This window comes from Haliotis asinina, chromosome 7 (genome assembly GCF_037392515.1).
Source record: "Haliotis asinina isolate JCU_RB_2024 chromosome 7, JCU_Hal_asi_v2, whole genome shotgun sequence".
In the NCBI taxonomy this organism is placed as follows: domain Eukaryota; kingdom Metazoa; phylum Mollusca; class Gastropoda; order Lepetellida; family Haliotidae; genus Haliotis; species Haliotis asinina.
The window spans coordinates 55,107,768-55,133,277 of NC_090286.1; the positions used below are offsets into that span (position 1 = coordinate 55,107,768).

Here is a 25,510-nt window from a genome sequence, read left to right on the forward strand (position 1 = left end):
TAATACAGAATTTTCACAAGGCAAGTTAAGTATCCCTTTGTTTCATTTCATTATTTGGACAATGTACATGTTTATGAGTCACTTGCAGGATTTGGGAATGTTCAAATACATGTACTATGGAGTCATAGCAGTGACGCTGTACACTATGGGCATTTCCTTTGCTAGTTTGTGTTTTAATGGCACACTCAACAATATCCCAGCTATTTGATGACAGAGTTAGATCCAAACAGACCCGTGAAGGTCCCGGGGTAGAATAGGCCTTCAGCAACCCATGCTTGCCATAAAAGGTGACTATGCTTGTCGTAAGAGGCGACTAATGGGATCGGGTGGTCAGACTAGCTGACTTGGTTGACACATGTCATCGGTTCCCCATTGCGCAGATCGATGCTCATGTTGTTGATCACTGGATTGTCTGGTCCAGACTCGATTATTTACAGACCATCGCCATATAGCTGGAATATTGCTAAGTGCGATGTAAAACTAAACTCACTCACTCACTCACTCACTCACTAGATCCAAACAAGCCAGTGATCAACAGCATGAGCATCAATCTGTGCCATTGGGAGGTGAGGACATGTGCCAACCAAGTTAGCAAGCCTGAGCGCCTGATCCCGTTAGTCACCTTTTACGACAAGCATCAGTTGCAGAGGTTCCATGGTAAAGACACAAACTGACCCACAAAGAAGAAGTTTAAACTGAGTGAGTTTAGTTTTACACCACACTCAGCAATATGGTGGTGGTCTGTAAATAATTGAGTCTGGACCAGACAATCCAGTGATAAACAGCATCAGCATCAATCTACGAAACTGGGATGTGATGACATCTGTTAACCAAGTCAGCGAGTCTGACCACCTGATCCTGTAGGTCACCTTATACAAGCATGGGTTGCTGAAGGCTAATTGTAATGGGGATCGTTACAGTTTAAAAATTTAAAAGTCACACACATATTGTATGGAGTACGAATCTTATTCAAAGCTCATAGAGTACAGAAGTTATCTGCAGTGATGCTGGATGAGTTCAGTGTGGGTCTTCATACAATCTATGCATACCAACCAATCTTGAATCCAGCTGTGCAAAGCTCATATGTGTGAAACTTTACCTACTCTGAGTTCTTACTGTACTAGTTGGTTACAGTGTGGTAGAGTGAACAATATAAGACTTGTACAAGAACACAAAACAGGAAAACTTGATAACAGTGTTTACTGATTTAACAAAAAACAGTTTGAATTTCATTACTGGGAACAGTGATATGTACAACATTGTTGAAAAATACATCTGGGACTGATGATGACAGACCTGGTTCAGTCACTACAGACTTGTCAATACTTGTCCAAAAAATATGTAATAATATGTCAAAATAGCAAAATGTATGTGAATAATTTCTTACATATTTAGATGATATGATAAACACAAACACAAAAAAACAATATTAAAACAATAAATTAATGCATTAATAGTGTGCAGGACTTTCATCAACTGGCCCCAATTGGGTGTGATACCTCATCAGTTAACAGCATGACCTGCTGTGCTAACACTACACACTGCAGCAAACCATGCCTCATCAAACACATGGTTTTCATTGCTGTGGGACCAGAGGGTTTGACAATAGAGGCAGGTGGTGATGAAATGTACAACACATATTCGTTTACAAATGGCTGCTAGCATTAAAATGATACAGCACTATTTTTGTAGTTTTCCTCATGAAACAAACACAAAATCGTTTTACCATGCTTATAATCACATCATAAGTAAAGTCATTGGGGACTAAATTGAACCATATTCAGACTGAAAGGTTTTTATTTGCAGCTGCTCAATTCTTTAAATAATTCTGTATAACAATAATGATATGAATGAAGCTTGTCACAATAAAACAGGTATGTGATATGTAACAGGTGAAAATATACTAGTATGCGAGAGATGTCATAGATATGTACAATCAGGATATGAATGAACAAATCAGCAAAATCGGAAAGCCAATAGTTATGTCTTGACACAGTGTTCACTTGGACTCTCACAGCACATACTGGCTGGTCTCTGCTGAGGTACTCCCCAAGTTTGTTGCCATCGCATTCCCCTTAGCTGTTACCTCTGTGTCCATGTGGGCTGCTACTATGTTGCGGTCCAGGAGCTCCATTCATGAAGCAACCTTCACTAAGGTTAACCTTAACTCCCATTCTTCAACATTGCACTAAGGCTATCTTAATGACTTACGATCACCCTAACGCCTTATGAAAGGAGTATCTTAACTGTTGCAACAGTGACCACTTGTTGACATGGTGATCTTGAATATTTTGACAGACCTCAACTGCCGTAGAGCTCTCAGTGAACCTTGCCTGAAAGCTCACTGTATCAGTTACTAATTCTGTGACTAGACCAAAAAAAATTGCACTGTCCATAAATACAATGATCCAAGGTAACCATCAACCATTCGTTCTGCTGCTTAATCACAAAACAAGGTGGTTTACATCATTGTGTGATTATTAGCATTACACAGCTTTTCGGTCCTGATTTTTGGTAAAAATGTTGACACTGTGTACAGAAGAGTCATTTCCACTCTCACATATCACGAAATGTGGAAATGAAACTGTCAGTGAATAACCGATGACTGAAACTTTATGGGGGTCTGTTCACAAGCATAGGGTTCCATTTTTTAAGTAGCTGTATGAATTAACCAAATGGCACAGAGAAAAGGTAGGTGAGAAATAATAAAAAAAAACCCAAAACAAAAGCAGTGAATATAAAGCAGCCATTGCTATTCTACATATTATGCCACAGATCTGTAAATGCTGAAAAGTCGTAACAAAAGCTGAATAATCAGCTCTCTCACACTTTAACAGGGGAACTTTTGAAATGAACTTGGTATCATAAACTGATACTGAATGGTACCACAATGGTGGAAGTATCGCTGAATCAAACAAACTGAATTTCGTTTACAACAATCTGTGTGATCAAATGGAAGCATCGGAAACGTGAGCTTGGCACACAAAAACGTTATCACATTTGTTGAGAATTCTACTCAGGTCATAGTACTCATACAATGCATTATATTTTGGCAGAACTGTGAGGAAGTTCTGAAACTTTTGTGAAGGATTGTGTTATAACATGGAGACCACAGGACCTGAACCTTGTACAAACCCATTGTTAACGGATGAAAGGGTTGCTGTGAGGTGGAATATGTACAATTTTCTGACTGTGTTGTTGATGGATGAAGGGTTGCCATGAGGTGGAATATGTACAATTTCAGACTGTGTTGTTGATGGATGAAGGGTTGCCATGAGGTGGAATATGTACAATTTTCAGACCGTGTTGTTGATGGTTGAAGGGTTGCCGTAAGCTGGAATATTTACAAATCCTGGACTATTAGTGTTGATGAAAGGTTGCTGTGAGGTGGAACATGTACAATTTCTGGACTTCCTGTCCGTGACCAAGAACATAGACATATCCCAGACTTGTTGATGAAAGTCAGTTACTGTCATGCCACCCTGTTCACATGGTCCTGAATGGCAATCAGCTCCTCCACTGAGTCCTCTGACGTTGAACTTTTACTGATATCTACACCTGCAAGAAAAGCAATAGGTTGCCGACATTATCAACCAAACTCACAAATGTTTCGACTAATTTGATGCTTAATATGTTTCAGGTGTTAAAAAGTCATCATGAGTAGATGTGGACAGATCTCACACCAATGATTTTTAACCACACATAGCCTTTCACATTCATAAGTGCATTATGTATGCATGATTACTTTGGCCCTTCAGACACAACATATATTTCGATGAATATACTCAGAACAGAAGGCTGGTCTTCATGGTGCAACAAGCGTCCTGGGTGCTGTTGTACAAAACACCCTAAGCACCATGGCAGCTGTTAGTCTGTGTTATGATCACCTTAGCAATAAGAACATTTCATACAATGGTATGCAGATCGCAATCCCACACAGGATGTTTGGAACACTCTTGGTCTCCAAATATGCCAGAGAGATCCTCTAGTACAAAACCTTGGTGTATTGGAACAAATCCGTCAAAAAGAAGGGAACAATCCTGCAATGTCAAATTCAACATCACATACAGTCAATGAGGAGGAGCTTACACCAGATGTTGACACAGCACTACATTGCGTGAATCTTGAAATGGACAACGATTGTTACTATCGTGTGACTATTGATATCAATACTACTGAATTCATCCATTCTTGACTGTGTCTGCTTCTTTTTAACACTAATTTTTCATTCTTGTTGCGTTTTGATATTCCACATATGATGCCTCATATTCATTTCATGAAAGTTGATTCATCCAGGTTGTAGGTTAAATTGAGGTTTCGGTATGTTACCTATATGTTTAATGCCAACATACTGATAACCCAGACACTTACGGATTTAAGCTTTGTTATTTAAACATAAAGAAGCTTAACTCCATGAAATATCTGGGTCATCTAAACAACTACATGCCATTTAAAGATAAAACATACTGATACTTTGAAAAATATGAGGAGTTGTAATATGTTTTGTTTATGTGTATATATATTTAAGACAACTAAGCAATATAACAAATAATACACTCCTGAACTTTCAATTTGGATAGGAAGTGTAAACGTTAACAAACGTTTTAAAGACAGACATCACCACCATTTCCCTCTATTACCACCCCTAAACATAATGCATGATACGCACATGCACAACACAGTTGCACCATACACATGCTGGGGGTCCCATTCTTCATTTTGACGTTTTTTCAAGGTCAAGAAATCACTTAGAACATTAATTTTGACTCTCGTCTTGCATCACACATTTGTCAGTGTTTGTTTCTAGTCATTTGCTTTAAAACATGATATTACATGCCATACACCAATCATTTTTCAAAAGCGAATACATTCCAAATAACTATGGTTGTAAGGAAGTGCAAATGGTGATGCACTCTCAAAACATTCAATAACATCATATGAACACTGATTGACTCCGATAAATCTTAAATATTTTCAGTCGTAAATAACAAAATGAAGATCCCCTACTTTTTTTCAAGAGTATATTTAAGACAACTAAGCAATATAACAAATATCCATTTCTACTGAATCCATAAATGGAATTCAAAAGGGGTAAGGAATTCAACATAACCACGTTCACCACAAGCTTCAACAGGGTGACCATTGCTGGTTCCTTACCTTTCCGTCTTCCCTGAGGCAGGAAGAAGATGACACATGTGAAGAGACAGATGTGCCAGGTGCTGTGAACATAGCGGTAGTTCTCCACCGTCTCCGCAAAGGAGAACACTGCTGCCCCTGACCCGGCAATGACAACCCCTGGTAGCAGGAAGAACACATACCTCTTCCATGTAGGGTAGCACCTGCCACGTGACCTGCACTTTAAGCTCTGAAACAGGAAGAATACTACTGAAACGTCAGAGGGACGTCAGCCCTCAGAGGAATCATGTTTCATTTCTGTCATTTCATTGAAGCAGAAACTCTGAGAGGGTTTTGAAAAAATACTGTTTCATATCATTGTTTGTGATATTCCATTGATCAGCAGAAAAGAGTTTTTGAAAGTGAACCCATTTTTCAGCATGACAGAAGCATGATGATAGTTCAAAATAACAGCTCTTTGGACAGTACAGTCTTTATACAACTTTTACCACTGCAGCGCACACTGGACATGAGTTCAAACACTGTAACCATCTGAGGGACAGAACCCTAGCTTCAGAGTTTTGAGTAATTACTTTGACCAAAACTCCAACTGCACCCTGTTGCATTTTTAAGATCATATAAATGAATACTACAGTAAAACTGGTACAAAAATGGCATGTTTCACCACTTACCCATGACACGGCAAGAAGAACAACTCCACACAACAAAGGCACAACAATCAACCACAGACTTGTATGATCCTTCAGAACTCCTATTGGCAGAACCAGCAGAGCAGCCACTTGGAGGATGACTGTGATTGGTGCCTGCACCCTTGCCATGGCAACAATGGTAAACCACAGGGAGCAGACGGAAGACAGGAAGTCACAGAAGCTGAGGATGTTGTAGTCCATCATACAGTACTTGTACCTTGCAATACGGTCTCCATCACACGCATGGTACATCTGACAGAAGGAAGACAAGGTGAAATCAGTTTGAACTTGGACAGGCAAACCTAAAGCAGGACCATAGAAAGTTTTCGTTGTTGACATCCCACATGTTCTGCATGCACTACATTCATTACCCTTGAATACACTGTTTTGAGGTGTAGTTGTGATGTTTATGTGTCATAATGTTAACTACAAGTGTTCTTAATTCATGAAGGTCTAGTTGGGCCTATTCTGTACTTACTGGGAAGAAAAAACAAGCTACAAATGCATCAGTGGTTACCATGGTGTTCTGACTGTGGAGAAGAGAAACTGTTGTTTGTGTAGCAATGGTTACCATGGTTACCATGTTAAGACTGCTGAGAAGAAAATGCTGTTTGTGAAACCATGGTTACCTAGAAGAAAAAGCTGTTTATGTATCAATGGTTACCATGGCCACCATAGTCTTCTGGCTGTAGAGAAAAACATCTGTTTGTGTAGCCATGGTTACCATGGTGTTCTGACTGTGGAGAAGAAAATGCTGTTTGTGTAACCATGGTTGCCATGGTGTTATGACTTTGGAGAAGAACTGTCATGATTATGTGTAGCCATGGTTACCACTGGACTGTAGAAACAAAATACTTTGCAAGCTTCAATTGTCTGCCAGGTGAATAAATTCGGGATTGATATTTCCTTATGGTCAACAACCACTTACTTTTAGGTCCTGTGGCCACTGATTTCAGCAAACCTTTCAAAAGTGCAGTCAGAAAACCATTTTAGAACAGTGCTAATTTGTACACAGAGTGGCACCTCTGTCAAACGTATTAGGGCCTGTGTGTACTCACTGTGGAAAAGAACATGTTATATGTAAAGACCAAGGCTTCTGTGAAGAATCTGCGGTACAGTGCCAGTGCTATGGCAGGAAGAAAGAACAAGTTGCTGAGGGTGAGCAGGAGGATGTCTTCCAGCTGGGATGCCACTGTGAATGCCTCCGACCCATCACTGCAAGCATACCCTCGCCAACCTGAAGACAGTCAATATATAGACATGCTGTTGACTTGTCAGTCTACCAAATATCACTGGTTTTTGCTGTAACTGAAAATTCTGCTATAAATGACATCAACCATATTTAGGAACCACTACCGACTGACAGAAAGACCACTACCAGTCTGACAGACTAGTACCAGTCTGACAGACCACTACCAGGCTGACAGAAGGACCATTACCGGACTGACAGAAGGATCACCATAAGCCTGACAGAACAACCACTTCTGGCCTGACAGAGGGACCACTACCAGACTCACAGACAGACCACTACCAGGCTGACAGACAGACCACTCTCAGTCTGACACATGGACCACTACCAGTCTGACAGAAGGATCACCATAAGTATGACATGACAACCACTTCTGGCTTGACAAAAGGACCACTACCAGTCTGACAGACAGACCACTACCAAGCTGACACACAGACCATTACCGGACTGACACAAAGATCACCATAAGCATGACAGAACAACCACTTCTGGCCTGACAGAAGGACCACTACCAGCCTGACAGAAAGACCAGTGCTGGCCTGACAGCCAGACCCGTACCAGACTGACAGACAGACCACTACTGGCATGAAAGAATGACCACTACTTGCATGAAAGAATGACCACTACCTGAAAGAATGATCACTACTGGCATGAATGAATGACCACTACTGTCAGGAAAGAATGACCACTACTGGCATGAAAGAATGACCACTACCTGAAAGAATGACCACCACTGGCATGAATGAATGACCACTACTGGCATGAAAGAATGACCACTACCTGAAAGAATGACCACTACTGGCATGAATGAATGACCACCACTGGCATGAATGAATGACCACTACTGGCATGAAAGAATGACCACTACCTGAAAGAATGATCACTACTGGCATGAATGAATGACCCCTACTGGCATGAAAGAATGACCACTACTGGCATGAAAGAATGACCACTACTTGCCAGAAAAAATTACCACTACAGGCCTTAAAAACTACCTACCTGAAAGAATGACCACTATCAACTTGAAGAGAATGACCACTACCTGAAAGAATGACCACAACTGGCATGAAAGAATTATAACTACCGGCCTGTAAGAATGACCACTACCACTCTGAAGAATGACCACTACCGGCCTTAAAGAATGACTACTACAGACCTGAAAGAATGACCACTACTTATCTGAAAGAATGACCACTACCAGCCAGAAAGAATGACCACTACCAGCCTGAAAGATAGCATTAGGGGCCTGACCATCATAAGTCTGACCAACTACTACCAGCTTGACAGAGGGACCACCACAAGCCTGACAGAACTACCACTACCGGACTGGCAGAATGATCAGTACCAGATTGATGAAATGACCAGTACCGGCCTGACAGTATGACCACTACTGACCTGACAAAATAACAACTACCAGCTAGACAGACGAACACTGACCACTACCAGCTTGACTGAGGGAGTATTTACCTGCCTGACAGTTGCATGTAGAATAGATGATGAGGGACGGACCAACAATGTACTCTTTGCAGTTGCCATGCCCACTGCAGGTGTTGCCCACACAGCGGTCAGTTGACAGTTTCATCTTGATGTTGTAGCTGCTGTTGGAGCAGGGAGTCCAGGTGATGCTGATGGACAAAAGATGGATACAGTATCTGATATCAGGGATCATCAACTATGGAATATCATACATCCTTAACCAGTACTTGGCAACTGATGGCAGAAAAATAGGACACTTGATAAACTTATGCTAAGCGAATGATGACAGATTGAACAGCACAACTTATGTTTGAAGCCTATACAAAGACATCCAGTATCATAATGATGGAAGGAAATGGTCTGGTCTCAACCAGTCAACCATGTGACTTAAAGAATGAATAAGGAATCCGGTACATCATGGTAGCAAGCATGACAAGCATGAGTGTCCAGGGACCTTTACTGACCTGACTGAGCTGATTACGGCAGAAGTGTAGTATTGACAAGTCTGGCGTAAGCACAAGCATTCCTATACTGACAAGGATAAGTAGGACAATGTTTGAACTGATCTCAAGACAAACATCCTGGCACAGCTACGGCATACAATGCTGCAGATGGAACATGTCACCTTCAGCACTAACTGTACAGTGTCACCTTGTGGCCCACCTGTGACGCACCAACTGTGACAGACCTGCTGTGATACAGTTAGTGTCTCACAACCATCCTGCTTGGACAACATCATGCTATTCACTCTGTGCCACCGAGTTCATGACTCACACACCTGCTGGGACACCCTCACTGTCACACACTGACCTGCTGTTGTCGTCTGTGTAGCATTTCAATGAGAGAGTGACGAACCACAACCCAGGCTCAGGGTATGGTACAAACACTTGTCCCTTCTGTCCAGGAGTGCTGCTGTTCACCTGAAGCTCGTTACTGGACAGGAAGGAGATATTACACAGGTTCTCAGAAGGAAGAGCTGGAAGCTTGTCTCGCAGAATCTGCCCACAAACTTGGACATGATCCATATCTGAGTCCTGTGGAGAACATGAATCAAGTAACGTCAATATACAGTTCTAGAGTTGTCCTGCCTCATAGGGCTGGAGAATAAATTTAAAAAATTCCCATCAGTACCTCACATCTAAAAAAAGGACACAGAGTTATGCACTGAGTAATGTTACAGCTAAATGTCAGTCTGTAAAAAATCAAGTCTGAACAATCCATGAGCAAACGTCTAAGCAACTAGAATACAAGGACATACCGTCACCCAAATCTTCAAACCGAGCCACACAATTCTGGTCGGCACCTGTTACAATAAGCATGGGTTGCTGAAGATCCTTGTGAATCGGACCTTCACAAGTCTGAGGATACAGTAACTTTGTAACTACATGGTAGAATATGGCTCACCTCATCACCATCTTCCATGGCAACAGTCCACACAAGTGTGCCACCAACATCCAGGATGTCCTTCAACTCAAACGGAATGACCATTGCCCTGTCTTCTGTCAGGGTCAGCGATATGTCAGGAGGCTTACTGTCGTTGACAAGATACACATAGTCCACTCGGAAGTCTCGATCCGAGTACTGGAAACGGTCCAGTTTGGGGTACAAGCTACACAATGAGTCTAATGGTGGGTCAGTTGTGTTGCTATTCATGACATCCTCCTCCAGATCACAATCTGTCAAAACATCAACAATGAGTCATATCATGGTTGGTTGGTTGGTTGGTTGGTTGGTTGGTTGGTTGGTTGGTTGGTTGGTTTGGTTTGTTGGTTATCACCGCACTCAGCAATATTCCAGCTATATTGCAGTGGTCTGTAAACAAGTGAGTCTGGATCTACAACTCAGTGATCAACAACTTGGGCATCGATCTGCGCAACTGGGATGTGTTGACACACATCATCCAAGTCAACAAGCCCTCCTGATTCCCTTGGTCGCCTCTTACGACAAACAATCGTTACTGAAGGCCATTTCTATCCTTGATCTTCATCAGTCTGACTAACAGGGCACAGAACATTCTCCAGGATAACGACAGAAACTATCAACTGATAATTATATAAACCATGACAACACAGAGTAGGTGAGTCCATTTTGTCGTATGTTTAATTCACCAATATTCTGCTTTATATCACAGAGACCTGGGAATTATCACTTTTGAATCAGCGCTTGATAGTATGAGCTCTATTGAGTACTTTAAGACTCTTATCATCACCAATCCTCATTTCATAACGCTTATCTAATTGACATAATAATGATATATCTGATATGCCAAACTGTGCACATCGTAGCCCTTACGATCTTTCGACTGTCAATGGAAAAAGGTGAAATGAAACTCACCTACGCTAGAGATATTGAAAGTCACCTCCACAGTCTTGGCAGATGTTACTAGCTGCACATGATGCCACGCCCCTAGCCAGGGGGAGACAACTGTGTACATGCATGGAGGGATAGTACAGACTGAGGTGTTGGCAGTGATGTTGTTAGCTTCATAGATGTTGACATGGAGGCTGCAGTTTGTATGGTTACACAAGGAGACTCCAAGCGTGTACTGCAACACAGTCTCCCCGACGTAAAACCTGTAACATACAAGACACAAATGTGTAGCATTTCACCAACAGCCCTTGTAGTTAAACAAGAAGACTGTACTTTCTTAAAGTGAAATTGTTTATAACATATTTTCACTGTACATTATGACAAATTTTAGCTATAAATGTTTTCTGCAATGCCTTGCTGTTTATTATTTCGTATTTGCTAAATAACCATGTAAACATACGACAGTAACACAGGGGTGCAATACGTATAACGTGGTCAAAATCCACACTGAACCCCTGCCAGTTCTACCTTCTCCAAAGCTCATTAAAACAGATTAATGCAAGATAGGTGAGTATATAATAAACATTGAACTTGTTTCTCTGCTCTATTGACATTTCAATCAATACAAGCATCCAAATGCACCAGCATGACATTCTATATATGTACTGTCATAAAACCTCTTAAACTGGATTTGCAATAAAAACCCTCTAGTTGTATTGTCACAACACCTCTCAATATGTACTGACCACGCATTATCGTAAAACCGCACTGCAGTTAATAGTTTAGTCTGTCGTACAGAGCCTGTAGCAAACATATCCAAGAAGCCCATGCAAGTCTAGAAAATGTTGCAAGTCTACTGAGTCTCAGGGCTCCATTTCATATTATTGTTTTTACTATGAACTTTTTTCAATGAAACATGTTCATTTCAGAGACTAGTTGTTAGTCTAAATCACATTACAGTGACATTCTGATACAGACAGTAAATGTTACCTGAAAGTACAGCCAGTGTCTGAAACAATCAGGGTGGTGTCTGTTCCCATGGCAACAGTGTCTATGTCGGGATGAATGTTGTGTGACAAGGAGGAAGAGATTTTGTAGTCACAGCTTCTGGTGAGACCCTGATGTCACACAGATCATCATCATCATCATCATCATCATCATCATCATCATCATCATCACTATTCTAACATCTATACATCCCTACAAATTGACTTTTTCTTGGTATGTTTTCATTTTAATTTCAAACATTTCATCATATCCTTTGTAAATTTGAAGCGGCAAGCAGGATATTAAAAACATATTTGTGGATATTAATTCACTATTGTAGTAAAGATTACTCCACATAAAGGGAAATCAGAGCCCCTCGAAACTGTAAAGTCAAACCTTTTGCTGTATGCGCGTATCTTGCCATGGTCTGAAGGCGACTGCATACCAGTACCCCGGTGTGGGCCATGACACGGACAGGGGTATGCTGATGTTGTTTGGCATCAGCTGCAGATGATGTTGATGAGAACGTTGGAGGTAGAAGTCCTCAGGGAACGTCTCGTTCTTAGGGTTGATGACTGGCAGACTGCCATATTGAAGGTACCTGATGGATGATGTATAGCAGGTAAACAGAAGTATACCATGAAAATTTCCATCTTGAGATGTCAACACTGATTTTTAAGCATTTTTCGCATCGATAAGTCGTCATAACCAATGCAGTCTAAAATCATAGCATACAAATACACAACCATGCCTCAAAAGACATTTTCTATTTTTAAATAATAAGCTAATGAAACCATAGGTTTTTAAAGCAAAAGTCTTTTGGACCTTGACTTAAAATGGTAATGAATGAAAACCTCATTCCATAAAGGTCAGGCAAAGCCTTTGTTATCAGTCAAGTTAGACAAACTTTCTACACATGCATTCAGTCTGGGATGGGTTTAACTCAGAATATCTAAATACTGTAGAGCAAAAGAAAACCCACTAAACTGTGTCAGTTTGTCAATCATTTGATAATTTCTGCTCTATTTCATGTTATCTTTTACTGTCCTCTCAATTCTATCATCAAATCCAACAAAATTCCCTCTTTTCCATTACTCCATTACAAGATACTGGTATTAGTAAAGCTGTTGCCAACGGACAGTGTAAATAGTCAATACTGATGAATCATTTCTTTTTCTCTACTAATAATTCACAGCCTCCTTTTTATTATCGTTCTCACATATTTCCAGTTTAGCTTCCTGGGTTGGAATTAGAGGTGTTCCGAATAATTGAAATAATAAGATTAGTCACAATGGCCAAACGACCAAGAAATCGATCACAGTTTTGCTTAAATGAACACAAACGATTTTTTAGCCATTGTTTCAGTTTATGAAACACTCGATGATAGAATATATCTTAGAAGTTGTCAGGGCCTGAAAACCTGCTTAATTGTTTAAGTCACTTCGCTTACTGAAAAGTCATGACTGAAAATTTCTTGAAAACTCCAGAAAGTTATTATTTATGATATATCAGTCATCACTTTAAATGTCCAAGTTGTATCATTTTATACCGCAATAACAACCTGAACTGGAAAATCAGAAAAATGATGCTAACCAAGTTTATTCAATGATTGCTCACTGGTAATGAATGAATTATCAACTGTCAGATTTGAACAAATTCCCCACAATAACTGGAATTGTCAGATATTGACAGACACTGGTACTGAAGTTTATCAATTGATTCAGCTATAACAAAATTTAGAACTATTGTTACTCACACATCAACTTGGTCATCGTCACAGTCTTCTGGTTCTTTACTGGCTCTAAACTTCCATGAGACCAGACTGGTTCCTTCTGGGACATTGTACTTGATGGGAGTCACCGAGTGGAAGGAGGCATAGCTATAGACATGGAGGGCCTGTTGCCACTCTACACCATACACACAACCTGAAACACACATATATAGACATGGAGGGCCTGTTGTCACTCTACACCATACACACAACCTGAAACACACATATATAGACATGGAGGGCCTGTTGCCACTCTACACCATACACACAACCTGAAACACACATATATAGACATGGAGGGCCTGTTGCCACTCTACACCATACACACAACCAGAAACACACATATATAGACATGGAGGGCCTGTTGCCACTCTACATCCCCTGAAACACACATGTAGACATGGAGGGTCTGTTGCCTCTCTACACCATACTCACAACCTGAAACACACATATATAGACATGGAGAGTCTGTTAGCACTCCACACCCCCTGAAACACACATGTAGACATGGATGGCCTGTTGCCACTCTACACTATACACACAACCTGAAACGCACATATATAGACATGGAGGGCCTGTTGCCGCTCTACACCATACACACAACCTGAAACACACATATATAGACATGGAGCGTCTGTTGGCACTCTACACCCCCTGAAACACACATGTAGACATGGAGGGTCTGTTGGCTCTCTACACCATACCCACAACCTGAAACGCACATATATAGACATGGAGAGTCTGTTAGCACTCTACACCCCCTGAAACACACATGTAGACATGGATGGCCTGTTGCCACTGTACACTATACACACAACCTGAAATGCACATATATAGACATGGAGCGTCTGTTGCCACTCTACACCATACACACAACCTGAAACACACATGTAGACATGGATGGCCTGTTGCCTCTCTACACTATATTCACAACCTGAAACACACATGTAGACATGGATGGCCTGTTGCCACTCTACACCATACACACAACCTGAAACACACATATATAGACATGGAGGGCCTATTGCCGCTCTACACCCCCAGAAACACACAGGTAGGCATAGAGGGCCAGCTGCCTCTTTACACCATACAAACACCCTGAAACACACATGCTACATTTTAAGTGCCAAGAAAAAGGCTTTGAATATGAATCTTCCTTCAACTTGAAATCATTAAAGTCATATCTCTGGAAATTTTACACAACTTGGAGAAAGGACTGGAGGTAATATAAATGTCTTTCAGCAAAAAACCCCCAAAAATACCATTATTTGCCATAAATAACAAATTGTGAAATCCATGTTCTAACATGTCGACAGAAACGTATTTGAGACAATCCTTCCTGGCTGCGCAAGGCAGTAAGTGTCAGGAGGCAATAAATAACACTGGGTGTCTACTTGATCACTAGCAATAAACTAAACAGGCTATGTTAGCAACATGCTCCTTATTAAAGGTGTAAGATCAGGGTGTAAAGAATGTGTCTGTTTTCTGTCTCAGTTTTGGGTGGTGGGGTAGCCTAGTGTCATGCAACAATGTTGGGGCTGATTACCTCACTTGTGGCTAAAACCTACTACCAAATGAGTGAGTGAGTGAGTTTAGTTTTATGTCACTTTAGCAATATTAGCATTATCACAATGGAGAGACCAGAAATGGGCTTTACACATTGAGCCCAAATGGGGAATTGAGCCCATATGGGGAACTGAACCGAGGTCTTTGATGTGATGAGTGAACACCTGAACCACTAAGCTACACCTCCTCCCCTCTCAAATAAATAGAGGGTACCAATCTGAAACACACCACACTAATTCTGATGGGATCGGCCTGCTTTCAGACATTCTGACAATATATGATGGGGTCTAATAATTCATGTGTCCACTGCAGCAGTTACTCGTATACCCATTGTGTTGAATAGTTTGATTGTAAATATTTCACTGTGTGTCTGAATATCGCTTACTGCCATGATCCACGTTACCGGTCTTACAATTCAGCTTGGTAAAAATCATTTCATTTAAACCTAACTTTGACTTTGGAAATCACTTTATAACAGTTGCCAGATAATGCAAAGTTGACCCAGCTCAGAAAAACACATGGAACCAGTCTATATCAATTCATAAATATCAGTTCTATATAACAATGTGAGCATTCTGGATCATGTTTACAAATTACGCTGTTCACACAGGGATTGATTTTCAGACAAACGTGAACACACAAACTTGTGACTGACATCAAGAGCATATGTTGATCAACATAAATGGGATCTGATGACATTCATGAACCATGTCAGTCTGACACGTAATCTCATTATGTGCCTCTAGAAATGTATTGTCTGCCAAAGACCAGTTCCAACCGGCATCTTCATGTGGCTTTTAAAAGTTTTTTACATGCACTTGGAGAAAAAACATTCAGTTGTGCACTAATATTATATTAAGTAATATGCTGGTGCATGTTTTATATACCCAAACTGAGTAAAAAAAACTCACAATGATTCCTAACGCTGCTCCTTCGTAGTCCATCCATTTAGATTTGGGTTAGAATTGGTCTTCAAGAACCCATGCTTGTCGTAAGAGGCAACTAACAGGATCTGGTGATTTGGATGACACATGACATCATATTTCCATTGCGTAGATCGATGCTTATACTGTTGATCACTTGATTGTCTGGTTCAGACTTATTTATTTACCATATAGCTGGAATATTGCTGGGTGCAGTGTTCAAGAACAAACAAAACAACCTTAGTAGTTCCCTTAACATGTCTAACATGATGATAAAGTTACCTTTGTTTACACCAGTAGCCATCATGGTAGTTAGACTACAATAATTTTGAACAACAAAAAAATAGTAAATGTCAAATTAGTGTTAGGTCTCCAATAATTCAGAGTAAGTAAACTTAGCCTCAGTACTTTTCGTTACATTCCACTACTGAGTCTAACAAAACCTTATGGGAGGTCGCATCAGGTAACCTTTGAGATTGACCAAACAAAACACAGCTTAGCAAATCGCGAAAGTAGACATTTGCACATACCCTTTGAACTTTTTACCTCGAAAAGGTTCGTACCCAAACGATTCCGAATGCTATTTAGCGCACGCTCGCTTCCGGGTGATGCACACGGCGCACGTTACAACCATGACAACGGTGAGTAAACATTCACTGAAAATAGTGTCTAGGGCAATAGTAAAGGATGCCATCTTGAGGAAATATTAGCTAATGGTAACCATGTCAACAGAAATCCAAATGCGTATATACTGCAGGTCAAATAACTGTGTTATATTTTTGTTTGTGGAGAGATCTGTGTCAGTGACCTGAATATTTTGTAAGTCCCGCCGATCCCTATTTAACCCTCTTGCGTTTGATTGGACGGTCATAGGTAGCTCAAAGGTTACCTGACCTTCTACTAGGGTTTGTTTGACTCACTGGTGGGGTACAACAAATAACACTTAGACTAAGTTTACTTAGACTGCCTGTAATTAGATGGGTTTAATTTGGCTCATGAGCTTACAAGAAAAATAGATTTGTATACATTTTGAAAATAGATTTGTATACATTTTGCATACATTATATATGTTATACATTATATATGTTTAATTACTTGAAATAATTCAGATTAGTCCCCATCACCTCTTTTCATCTCTTTCCTCAAAACATTAATTTATTTCGCTCTCCATTATTTCGACGCACAGGTTCAGAACCTCATCGAAATGAGATGCTCCCAATGAATGCAACAGAAGGTCGTGTACATAACACTCTTATCTATGGACATTAAAAACACAAGGACAATAACTCGGGTAAACAGGTGATCTACGCATCTTTTCACGCGTATAATTTACCGTTGGTCCCTTACTTATTAGCCATCGATCTTCAATGAACACAACTTCACTGGCGAACATCATAATTTTTCTCCATTTTGGTACAAAATTGTGAATTTGTGTCAGTTGATATTAAGTTCATTTGCACGGTCCAGCCTACCTGAAAATATGAAGATACATATGACGTATCTTTCCATGTGTGTCTCCTCAACTTTTGTGTCGCTTCCCTTCTTTCTCCGCCCCAGATTTGCCCCTCATATTTCCGTCCGTGTTTGCCGAAAGCAGCGCCGTTTGTCAGAGTGAGGCTCTAAGCACAGGGTCATATTAGCCGGTTGTACACATTTAAAGCGAACCGCTTGATAAAAAGATCGATTTACACAATGTTCAAGATATGTGAAGGTATAAACATTTTTTTCTGACTGAACACATTTGGTAAAAGCGACTAGATCGGATGAGACTTGGAGATTTATGCGACTGAGGTTATGATGAAATGCACATTTGCTTAGTCTGGGAGAATAGAAGCTAGATGTTGTAGATTAGCCAAGGTCAAGTGAGTGAGTGAGTACGGTTTTACTCCTCTTTTAGCTATATTCCAGCAATATCACTGGAGAAGGAGGGTAGACGTTGCGGATTAGCCCAGACAAGCGGCAATTTTACTGTTACTAAATTATACACAGCAATCATTACAAAAAATCAAACTACCCACGAAAAACCAAAGAAAAAATATGGTTTCTGGCAAAACAACTGAAATTCAGCCCTTCCTTCTCCCCTGTACTCTCCCCATCACTCTTACCAGTCTCCAAATCTTGTTAGCCAGATGAGCTACCTAGGCCTGCGAGTTGCTAGACCACAAAATATTTCAACAATCCGAAATTTGAAAGAAGGCACGTGTTTCATCATTAAGCTGCTAATAGTGATGAACAATTATTAGGCCATAATCTTGCATTATTTAAAAGTGTATTGATTTAAAAAGTCGGTGAGTGTGATATATGTTTACAGAATGATCCCATGCAAATTCACTAGCCAATGGGGCTAGTTACTGTGATTTACTGGCCCGACTGGATTTTTACAAGCCGCGGGCTAGCGCTCCCGTGATTGTTTGCACACTGGAAACTTCATGACACGCTGAAGTGATCTGGTAGGTGTCTGTATAGAAACAGCCTGAACACGCTTATGTGGGACATATGGCTATCCAATAAAGTCACCAAAGGATCATGCATGGTACCGTACATGATAGCTAGGTTGGGGGGTTTTTTTTATCCAAGGCGTCACTATAGATAGAGAAACCATTTGCATGGGAGCCGGTGTTTTCCGCATCAAAATACTTTCAAATACGGATGGGGAAGTAGTATTCAGATCTACTCTTTTCAGATCTGTGTGTCTATATTTACATTGTCGGGGATTGTTTCACTGGGATGCCGAGAACTATTTGTCATGGTGCCAGTGTGTGTGATGTGGAAACCAAGAAACAATCGCAAAGTTTTCCTTATTTTCACAGACTGCCTGGCTGCAGGCTAGCTGCATGTAATCTAGGGTAAAGTTGTATTCATCAAGCTGAACCACATTGAAAAGGATCGCCACAATAGTCTCAGTTAGAGTGAGTGAGTGAGTTGACTTTTACGCCACACTCACCAATATTCAAGCTATATCGCGGCGGTCTCTAAATAATCGAGTCTGGACCAGACAACCCAGTGATCAACAACATGAGCATCGATCTGCATAATTGGGAACCGATGACATGTGTCAAGCAAGTCAGCCACCCGATCCCGTTAGTCGCCTCTTACGACAAGCATAGTCGCCTTTTATGGCAAGCATGGGTTCTGAAGGCCTATTCTACCCCGGGACCTACACGCGTAGTCTCAGTTGTAAGTGTAATCGCACTTTCCAAAAGCATCATTAGCTCTCTAGCGTATGCCTCTACCGCATCTCTCATCAGGTGAGTGAGTAAAAAGGTTTTTGTACCACATAGGGTGCACACCTCAAACTGATCATTGTTTGTGCTAGATGAGAGACCACATGATTCATGGTCTCTGGCTACATTGATAGTAGGACAAGGCCGCACACACGTTTACACAATGATAATGCAATGTAAACCTCACATGAATTAGATGTCACATGACAATATAATTATAATGGCAATATGTCAAGTGATGTCCTTTACGGAATTTAGAAGTTGTTATGAATGACCAAGATGTTTTATGGGTAAATCTTCTTTTAATTCTTTGACACACAAATTTCAGACCCCTTAAATAGGTGAGCTGGCAGTTGATGCTATAAAGAAACGTTGTGTGTCAAAGAATTAAAAGAAGATTTATCCAAATAAGATCTTGGTAATATCTTCAATGTTCAGCAGTTAACAAAAGTGACAAAATCGTTTCCATAATCATGATAGATATCTGACATACATGGCTAACAACTTCTCTATTTCGTGAGTGCGAGGTTTCGATAGAGATCCTTGTATCGCTGTCAACCGAGATAAAGGATACTTCATTACTTCTCCACCAAGCTATTGTCTACACTACCCCTTTTGATTTGTACACGTTTAGCTTCCACGAGATAGATATTCTGAGGCAACCTAACCCTGCAGTTTCTGCAGACCATCCCTCTTTAAAACATATCTTTTATGTGATGGGCCCAGTATTTGCAATACTTAATTCAATTCGTGAGTTAGGCATCAGGACCTGATGTCGTCTACAGGCTTTTAAGTCTACAGGTCCTGCATGAAATCTGCTTAAAATGAGGCACGATACAATAACAATTCTCTTTGGAAACGCCATTGCCTTGGTCAGGAGTAAATACACTTCAGTCAGCTATTGTTTAAAATGACCGTTGGGCTTTAACAACGTTTCCTTATATGGTCTTTGAAAATTTGCAGCTTCATGTGCATTGTTGTCCTTGGGATGGTCTACCTCCAACATAATAAAGAATAATTGTCTAGATTGTCTCAGTTCTGTATGCCTGACATTCTGGTTCCCATATGGTTTCGCTTTGTGTTTTGTACATATGTCTTTCAGTAAAATGTCTATTTTTAGAACTGAGTGTGTCTTATTTCAGAGATATCCAGCGTGTCAAAGTTGACTGCGGACAACGCAAAGCGCCATCAATCCACGCGACAGAAAACACGTCAAGTAAACGTACCATTTCCCTGTACTGGTAATAAACAGTATGTGTTCCCTATAGCAACGTCTGCTTCATGCTCTGGAATGGTGACATAACTGTATTACTTGCTGAAAAAACAACAACCCAGTTTCCTGGCGTTTGATAGCTTTTAAACAATTCATTGATAAGAACGATTTTAACGCTTTTGAATCTCCGAGCTCCACATGCACAGCACTGCATCTTGTAAGACTGCATGTATCTGCAAAATCAATACTCCATACTCAGTGCAGAGAGACAGCAGCGTGCTTGAAATTATATTAAGTTAGCCAGAAGTTAGTTAAGTTAGCCAACCAATGCGAGTTCCCAAGGTAAAACATAATAACTGGGAATATCATCCGTTAAGAACACTGTTGAAATATCAAAGGAATTTCTCTGAAGTATTTTTTTTGCCATGACTGGCATTATCATCTTAATGATAAGATTAATGCGCGCATACAGCAAGGTGTGTGTACACACGCACCCAATTACAAAGGGTGGTTTTATATAGCTGGCCAAATGAAGTACCAAATCAACGTTTCAAGCGAACACGCTTATAGTCATGGATGTAACGAACTGTGTGTTTGTCTCGACCAGTAGCTATACATTTTAGTAGAAATGCCAATAATAATCTACGGTTATTAAAAAAAATCTTTTTGAGTCCCCAATGGGTAGATGGATGCTCTTGTTGTTGATCACTGGATTGTCTCGTTCAGACGCGATCATTTACAGACCACCCCCAAAAAGCTGGACTACTGCTGAGTGTAGGGTGAAACTAGACTCATTCATTCCTCTGTAACATTGCACTAAGGTGACCTTACTGACTTACGATCGCCTTACAGTTTTATGAAAGGAACCCCTGACACTTAAAGTCCCATATAGTTTCTTGTATACTGACTTGGAAACAACCAGGCCCTGCGAGTCCCTTACGGTTTCTTGCATATTGGCTTGGAAACAACCAGGCCTCTAGAGTCCAGTTTAGGTTCTTGTTGCCTAGGAACCGATCAGTTCCTTCAAGGCCCTTATAGTTTCTTGTACATTGGCTTGGAAACAACCAGGCTCTTAGAGTCTCTTATAGTTTCTTGTTGGCTTGGAACCGATCAGGCCCTTAGAGTCTCTTATAGTTTCTTGTATTTTGGCTTTGAACACTGCCAACCAACCAGGCACTAAGCATCTCTTAAAGTTTCTTGTATATTCATCTGGAACCAACCAGGCCCATCAAGTGCCTTATAGTTTCTTACATATTGGCTTGAACCAACCTGGCAACAGAAGTAATATGACGAAGTCAGGGAGAAATGCCCTGACCACTCCAGACATGCCCACTGTCCACTGCTCCACTGCTGTCCTCTCACATTACAGCAGTTGAACCTCTTAACTCTAAATTAACACATTAAAAACAAAAACAAGTGGTCACAACACTGTCATCTACAGAATGAGACTTCAGGTTGACAGTGAAGATTTATTTCTTCTGGACCTTTTAAGACAACCTCTAGCCATGTCCTCCTCTCATGCCCAAGTGTCCTTGTTCACATATTTCAAGATTTTTATGAACTCTGAACAGTGCTTGACATTGGAGGCAAGTTGGTAGAGATGTCAGGCTGTATCATGTGGTCTGGGTTCAGTGTGCTAACAGACAAACCAGAGACAGTCAGAGATAGCTGATGATCTGCAACATGTACTGGTGATGATGTCTGCACCTTCAGCAATGACCATTGGGTGAGTCAGTGGGTTTAGTTTTACACCACTGTTTTAGCAATATTCCAGCAGTGGGCTTCACACATTATACCCATGTGGGGAATCAAACCCAGGTCTTCAGTGTGACGGGTGAATGTGTTAACCACTAAGCTACCCCACTGCTCCTGAACCATTTAGTGTTCCCGTCCTGAGTATGTGTGAGGGTACAGTTTTACACAACCCTTTAGCAATATTCCAGCAATGTCATGGTAGAGGGCACCAGAAATAGACCTTGCGCACCGTACCCATGTGGGGTATCAAACCAAGATATTCAGCACGACTATCAACAGCCTTAACTACTTGGCTACCCACTACCTATTGTTCCATCCTGACTGATCAATACATGAATACATCAATGTATCAGTACATCACTGTATCAGTACAAGAGTGCACCTCTGTCTGAGTGCTTTAGTGTACGTGTAAATCCTGGTTAACAACATTTTTACGACTGATAGAAAAACATATAATACATAAGTAGTTGAATACACGAAAGGTTTGTCAAATGTGAAACTGACAATCAGAAGGAAACGTCTTGCATCACGATAAAGATCAATTAACACCAACTGTCATTATAAGGTATTTTTATTATGTATTTGTTCCCAGTAAAATCATAAGTTTCACTAAATATACGGCCTTATTCAGGCATGACACTGGCCAACAGGACTTTTTCCAAGCTAAAAATATTTCAGAGCCTTTGTAGGGTAAAATTTCAGGCTTTTTCAAATCCATGTGACATGCGAGCCTGCCTTCAAAGCTTCACAACATCACTACAAGCCACTAGTTCAACTGACTCCTCGGTGGATCCAGCAATGGGGTGCACACCCCTACTACCCTTTTGTCATGAAGGTGTATTATATGACCATTGAAACTCTCATGATAACAGATGAAAATGAAATGAAGGGTGCTTTCTCAAAAAGCTGCCTCTGGCCCTGTGACTTCAATTGACAAAAGAATATCATGTTTACAAAGCTTCTCTTTATTGCAAAACAAATACATGTATAATATAAGCTGTTGTACAAAACAAGCATATATACATATATCTAAGAATCTCTTTAAGAGATTAAAAACAACAAACATATTTCCACAACTGCACATATCCCCTTTGAATATTTAATACCTAAAATCTGAGTATGTTATTGGCCAACATAGAAACAAGAAACTAAAGCTCAGCCAAAGAGATTCTTTTTCATTGTCTGTTTGTGTAGTGGGAAGGCCTTAGGGAAGTACCTGGATTCCAGTTACACCAGCACAGATGAAGAGCTTCACACAATGTACCTACTTGTATACAATGCAACAAAAATTTAGACTCTCATATATCATTCACTGTATGTTTTGTGTGCGTGTGTGTGTGTGTGTGTGTGTGTGTGTGTGTGTGTGCGTGTGCGTGTGCATGTGTGAGGATCATGAGTCAAATTCTGAAACATATATCAAATATTGTGCATGTGAAGTTTTAAGAATTCACCAATTTTTACCAAGTTTCATCATTTATTGAACTTATGACACTAATCTTTTCAATGTTCCGAATTTTTTGCACAATACAACAGGTAATCTGTAAAGAGTACCTTTAAACAGTATGGACTGTTTTGCAAAATCTATTTTAAACAGTTGACTGAAGTGAGCAGCTACATTGACACTAGTGAGTCTAAACGTTTGATAAGTAGTATAGAAACAAACCCTCCACCAGTCCATGCATACACAGAAGCCCTATATGATTCCAGACAGGTCTTACTACATATGTTGTACCTAAGACGTGTCATTCTTCTAAACGTTACACTTACTCATTGGACCCAGGAAATGTGTCAGTTCATGTCGTACATACATAAGCACACTTAGTCATGAACTAGAAGTCAGAGATTCATTCATAGAGGGTGAGTATGGTTTTATGCTGTTTTTAGCAATATTCCAGCAATATCACAGCAGGGGACTCCAGAAATGGGCTTCACACATTGTACCTATTTTGGGAATTGAACCTGGGTCTGACAAGCAAATGCTTTAACAATTATGCTACCTGGTCACTCCTCATGCATCCTAGACTAACAAGAAGTCTCTGATATGAACACATTTTGATGAAAAAAGTTCATAGTAAAAAATAATATAATGAAATGGAGCCCTGAGACTGTCTTCATTTTCCTAAAGCTAAGGAAATCTAGACTTGCCACATTTTCTAGACTTGCATGGGCTTTCTTGGATATATTTGCTTCAGTGTTTGTACAAGAGACTACATGAATCCATAAATCACAGCAAGGAAATAGGACAAATTACACACAAGCAGTTTATTCAATCCCAAATATGTCGGGACGTACTGATAAAGAAAAAAAAAGATTTGTCCAAAACAAAGAGATAACAACTGCCAGTAGCAGGTGACTCGCCATTTCTACATACATGTCTCAGTGAATGAAATGTACTTTTGTTCGTAATTGCTTCACTCAGCAATTTTTCAGCTGCACGAATGGCAGTTTGAAAGTGACTGAAGCTGGACCAGATGATCCAGCGACTGACATTATAACAGAGTAATTTATGGGAACATGAGAGTTTCATACCTTGTGCAAACATTGATTGTGACTTGCTAATAAAACCTGCTATAACAAATGAATATTTAAATGCAGTAAATGAAAAAGTATTTACTATATAAAGAGAGCACAACATAATGTATTATGTATTGTTTTTCATGGGATACATGTGAAAAGTTTACAATCAACGGCTAAACATGCCTTGTTCACAGCGATTCATCTAGATATCAGCCTAAAGTCCGAAGCAGTTGTTAGTCAAAACCTAAATTGGATAACAGATTGTAAAGTTATTGGGTTAATGTTACTATAGCAGCGCCTACTGTTATTCCTTTACGACTTACAGATAACAAGACCAGTAAACAAAAGAGGCCATAATATCATACACTTTTGTATTTCATGACCATCAATATCTGAAGTTAATGAATTACAAATTTTCAAGAAATTTCCAAATATGAATCAAATTATGGGTTGTATTTTTTCCTGTTATGAGCTCAGGGATTCGTGGATAACTCCCTGATAAAAAAACACCCTAGACTTTACCAATACGATCTGATTTAGAGAGTGAGAAGTGATCGATATTGTAAGATATATAAGGATGGCTCTGTCAAAACTAGAACACTGAATAGTTTTTCACATAATGTTCAAACATTTATGAATTGAACTCTTAATTACATCACTGCAAACTTCTTCATGTACTGGAGCAAAGGAAATT

General features: G+C 40.2%; 2 protein-coding genes across 2 annotated transcripts in view; one reads left to right on the top strand and one right to left on the bottom strand.

The window, feature by feature from the left end:
• Positions 1-25,510, top strand: part of LOC137291894 (protein wntless homolog) — a 191,275-nt gene that overhangs the window by 159,349 nt on the left and 6,416 nt on the right. The window lies entirely within an intron of this gene.
• Positions 953-17,732, bottom strand: LOC137290972 (transmembrane protein 8B-like). Its single transcript, XM_067822204.1, has 12 exons — positions 17,580-17,732; positions 13,604-13,772; positions 12,244-12,448; positions 11,851-11,978; positions 10,885-11,123; positions 9,955-10,226; positions 9,361-9,584; positions 8,542-8,699; positions 6,884-7,062; positions 5,808-6,077; positions 5,158-5,365; positions 953-3,558 (listed from the first exon to the last, which is right to left on the bottom strand). Exons 1-12 carry the CDS (start codon positions 17,614-17,616, stop codon positions 3,473-3,475), a joined length of 2,175 nt encoding a protein of 724 aa, XP_067678305.1. The 5' UTR covers positions 17,617-17,732; the 3' UTR covers positions 953-3,472.

Coding starts and splice junctions, on each gene's coding strand:
- LOC137290972 (XM_067822204.1), bottom strand. CDS start 17,616: ATGGAAAGATACGTCATATGTATCTTCATATTTTCAG. Junction 9,585..9,954: donor CCATGGAAGATGGTGATGAG/GTGAGCCATATT, acceptor TGTTCTCCACAG/GACTCAGATATGGATCATGT. Junction 5,366..5,807: donor TTCTTCTTGCCGTGTCATGG/GTAAGTGGTGAA, acceptor TTCCTGTTTCAG/AGCTTAAAGTGCAGGTCACG.